Source organism: Alligator sinensis, unplaced genomic scaffold, assembly GCF_000455745.1.
Source record: "Alligator sinensis unplaced genomic scaffold, ASM45574v1 scaffold169_2, whole genome shotgun sequence".
Taxonomy (NCBI): Eukaryota; Metazoa; Chordata; order Crocodylia; family Alligatoridae; genus Alligator; species Alligator sinensis.
This window is the reverse complement of record NW_005842077.1, coordinates 1,430,621-1,434,897: the sequence shown is the minus strand read 5'-3', so window position 1 is coordinate 1,434,897 and position 4,277 is coordinate 1,430,621. Positions and strand designations below refer to the sequence as shown.

Genomic DNA, 4,277 nt, shown 5'->3' with positions numbered 1-4,277 from the left:
GGAATGCCTCTGGAAGCTCATGCCTCCATTTACACTCCTTGGCTGAGAGAATGTTATTAATCCCTTCCTTTAAGCTTCACTAATCAGTCAGTAAAGGGAGCAGCTAAGGCACTGCCTCTGTCTACACCCTTTTGTCTTTATTGGGGATACCCTAATGCTTCTGAAGAGTAGGGATAAAGCTGTTTCACAAGAGCATGAGGGCAGCAATTTGTCCTGTTTTACATAGAGTTAGAAGGTTCCTTGCATTCTCCTTTAGTTCAACATAGAAAGCTCCCTTAAAGAACAAGAAATATTAGCTCCAGAATGAGCTAAACTGGCAATTAAAAGACTTTAAACCTTCTTTTGGGGTGTGTTTGTCTAAGTAAGGATAGAGCTCAGTGGTTTTGATTTTCCCCCACCTTCCTTGCAGCTCCCACTAAACTTTCCCCCCTGAGTGCATGGATTCACTCACAAGGGCAACTTGCCAGTGCAGTCTCGTGAATGGCAGTATTGATATAGAAGTCGCCCTTTTAAAATTATTTTGCATCAATTCACTAATTTGAGTGTTCTTTGTATGAAATCCCCACACAATAAGCTAACTGCAATAAAAGCTAAAACACTCTCAACACAAAAAATAAATCAAAGCACAATTGGACAAGCATTTCTGAAGCATTTTTAAGTTTAAAGAAACCTCGATAGACACTTTTGTAAAAAGTCTTTTGTAAAAAGGCTGTAAATGTGAAATTCATGAAAAGCAGGTAAGTTTTAGTCACTATAATTATGGTATCACATGTATGTGTATGTGCATAAAGATGACAATATAACCCTTAAATCCAAATGAACACAGCAGGAAAGAAAGAAGGCAATGCAGAGGGTGGGAAGAGAAGGATCAAAACTCCTTGTACATTGTAGTCTAGCAATCAAGACTATTAGGAATTAGGGGAGATTACTGGCAAGCTAATTATGAGGAAAACCAAGCATTAGTCTTGCTGGTTACAAAGACAATGCCATCATCTTCACAGTAGCCTTGAATCACCAAGTCTAAATTAAAGCTGTTCCTCTTCATCCTTAATCTCAGTAATCTAAAGGTATTAATATGCAAGACATTACTACTGTTTCATAAATGACAGTCTTCTCTTTAAGATTCTGTGTCACTTGTAATGTTGGGACCATTTCACAAAGCAAAAAGACTGTAACACAGCTGAAAAATAAATACTGAATAATCATCTGGAAATGTACAACGTGAAGCTGAATACACAAGATCATTTAAAAAACACACACAAGACATACGTACTACATGGGTTCACAGACTTAAGTCTATCTGCATTAATCACTTTTTCCCCATACTTCTTAAAAACTAGCATAGCAGCTTCAACAGCCTGCTGTCAAACAGAAAGCTGATCTGTAGCAAGCTCTGTACATCTGAAATTAGCTGACAAGTTTTTCTAAACACAAGACCCTCATTCTGAAAGAATAATCTTGTGTGCGCTGCTTTTTCAATAGCAAGTGTCAAAGCATGATAGTGCACAGTGAAATCTCTTCACTACATAACTGTTAAACATACATTACTGAAAGAGCAACCTTTAAAATAGCCATAAATATATTTCACTCCAATATGTTTAAACATACCCTTTTAAAAGCCATTCATTTATGGGTGTGATTGATAATAGTTGAAGAAAAAGCCATATTGCTGTTGGGAAGAACACAAGTGTAAAGATCTGGACAAAAAGATGTAGTTTCACATGCATCAAAGCACTTGTCAGCTCCTGCAAAATAAGAAAGAGAGAGGAAGCTGCAGTCATAACACCTTAAGTAAGCTCACTTTTGTGCTAATAGTAAGAAAAAAAAAAATACATGTCAGAGGCATCTTTGTCAGAATGCCTATTCTCCCCTTCAGTAATTCCCATTAACACTAAGGCTTGTTTTACTATTAGGCTTTAAAAAAAAAAACAAAACAACCCCAAATGTCCCTACCATTGTTAACAACAGTTCATCTCCCACAATGGAAGCTCTAATACAGACAGGCACCTGACTGCCATCACCACTAACAATTAAGTTGACATACTGTTTACACCAGGCAGTAGCGTAGGGATGCAGCCGGGTGCCCAAAGCAAAGCAGACGCCGTGATTTCTGGTTGCTACAGCAATTGTGGACATGCAGCTACTGCCAGCAGTTGCTTCTTTTCACCATCCCTGCTAAAGTTGGTGCCTGGGTGGTTGCCCTTATTCCCTCCCCACAGTTATACCACTAATACTAGAGTGCCTGTCCCTGTTATCGCAAGGGCAGTAAACAAAGTGAATATTTTAAAAGTTTTCCCAAGTTGAGACCAACCCAACAACTATACAAGTCTTCTGTGTACCAACACTAAAAGGCTTATAATACAGGAAAAATCAGCAGCATGGTATTTATAGTGAAAAAACAAAGCCATTCAGTGCCATTTTTTTAAAAACTTATTTGGCATCCCAGGAAGAAAAGATGTGCTTAAACACTAACAGTGTGCACTGGAAACTACTGCAGCAAATTCATACAAAAAGACCCCAGTAAGCTGATGAAGCACTGCCCAGAAAGAATACTGACGTTGTGACTAACACATAGCAGCCAGAACATTCAGAGAAATAAAAGAGTAAAATGTAACTGGATGCTGCAAAAATAAGTACAGATGGTAAAGCATTATTTACATGGCCTACTATCTACTTACCTATGGTCTCGTATTTTGATCTTTCTGCTGTATTACAAAAAACCCTTCAGCAGGTTTTATGTATGAATTTCCTTGCAAAAGTCTTGAGAGAGCATCACCTCTCTGAGATGAATAGACCATATTTGAAGGAACAAACTAAACAACATAGCTCTCAAAACACTAGAATCTCCTTCAATCACTTTAAACGTTTACTTCATTGAAGGACAACATAAATCTTATGAGAAAGTTATTGTTAGGATTGCTCAACTGTCTAAGTCAGATACGTAAGATCAACTTTAAAAACCCCCATCTGCTTAAGTGTATATGCACAGTTGACATGGTATTCACAGTATGCATTTTATAATGTTACTTTATGTCAATGTTCAAGAAAATCGCACTTCCCCAAAAAACAGGCTAAGGAATGTGTGTACTGAAGTTTTCAATTTTGAAATGTAGCCCTTTTTCACAGACAATTTATAAAGGAAACAGACAGTCAAACAAGCTTCAAGAACGATGCTCAAGTCAAACATTCTTGGCCAGTTTTGTTCAATATGTTCAATATCTTCATTAATGATCTGGAAGATGGGATGGACTGCACCATAAGCAAGTTCGCAGAGGACACCAAGCTGGGGGGAGTAGTAGATATGCTGGAGGGTAGGGCTAGGATTCAGAGTCACCAAGACAAATTGGAGGATTGGGCCTTTGTTCAACAAGGACAAGTACAAAGTCTTGCACTCAGGATGGAAGAATCCCATTCACCCCTACAGGCTTGGGATCAACTAGCTAAGTGACAGCTCTGCAGAAGAGGACTCAAGGGTTACAGTGGACAGGAAGCTGAATATGAATCAACAGTGCACTTAGAAGGCTAACAGCATACTGGGCTGCATTAGGAGGAGTGCTGCCAGCAGATTGAGGGAAGTAATTATTCTCCTCTATTCTGCACAGGTGAGGCAACACCTAGAGTACTGTGTCTATTTTTGGGCTCCCCCACTACAGAAAGGATGTGGACAAATTGGAGAGAGTCCAGCAGAGGGCAGCGAAAATGGCGAGGGGCTGGGGCACATGTCTTATGAGGAAAGACTGAAGGAACTGGGCTTATTTAGTCTGCAAAAGAGAAGACCAAGATGGGATCTGACAGCAGCCTTCAATGACCTGAAAGGTGGTTCCAAAGAGGATGGAGCTAGACCAGGCTTGTCCAAAATATGGCCCGCGGAGCGCAAAGCCGTGGCCATGGCACCACGGAGCACAGAGCCACGGCGACGGTGGTGGCGAGGCAGGCAGGGAGCGTGGAGGGAGCGCAGCGAGGCGGGCAGGGAGCACTGCGGAGCGGCGATGGTGGTGGCACAGAGCTGTAGCGGCGAGGCAGGCAGAGAGCGCAAAGGGAGCGCAGTGAAGTGGGCAGGGAACACTGCGGAGCGTGGAGGCGGGGCCATGGCGAGGTGGGCAGCGAGGGGAGGGGAGTTGCTTACCCCTGTGGGAATGGCCCCGCGCGGGAGGCCAAGCAGTGGCCGCTGGCAGTGCCGGCTGGTGCCTGCCTCCTTACCGCCCCCAACTCTCCTGCTTCAAGCCAGCCCCACTGCCCTGCCCCACAGCAAGGCAGCGCCAGCTCTCCCTGCCCGT

General features: G+C 42.4%; 1 protein-coding gene across 1 annotated transcript in view; it reads right to left on the bottom strand.

The window, feature by feature from the left end:
• SLC10A7 (solute carrier family 10 member 7) overlaps window positions 1-4,277 on the bottom strand; it is a 212,518-nt gene that overhangs the window by 194,721 nt on the left and 13,520 nt on the right. The window contains exon 3 of the mRNA XM_006023737.2: window positions 1,609-1,745. Within this exon, the coding sequence (XP_006023799.1) occupies window positions 1,609-1,745 (137 nt within the window). The remainder of the gene's footprint in view (window positions 1-1,608; window positions 1,746-4,277) is intronic.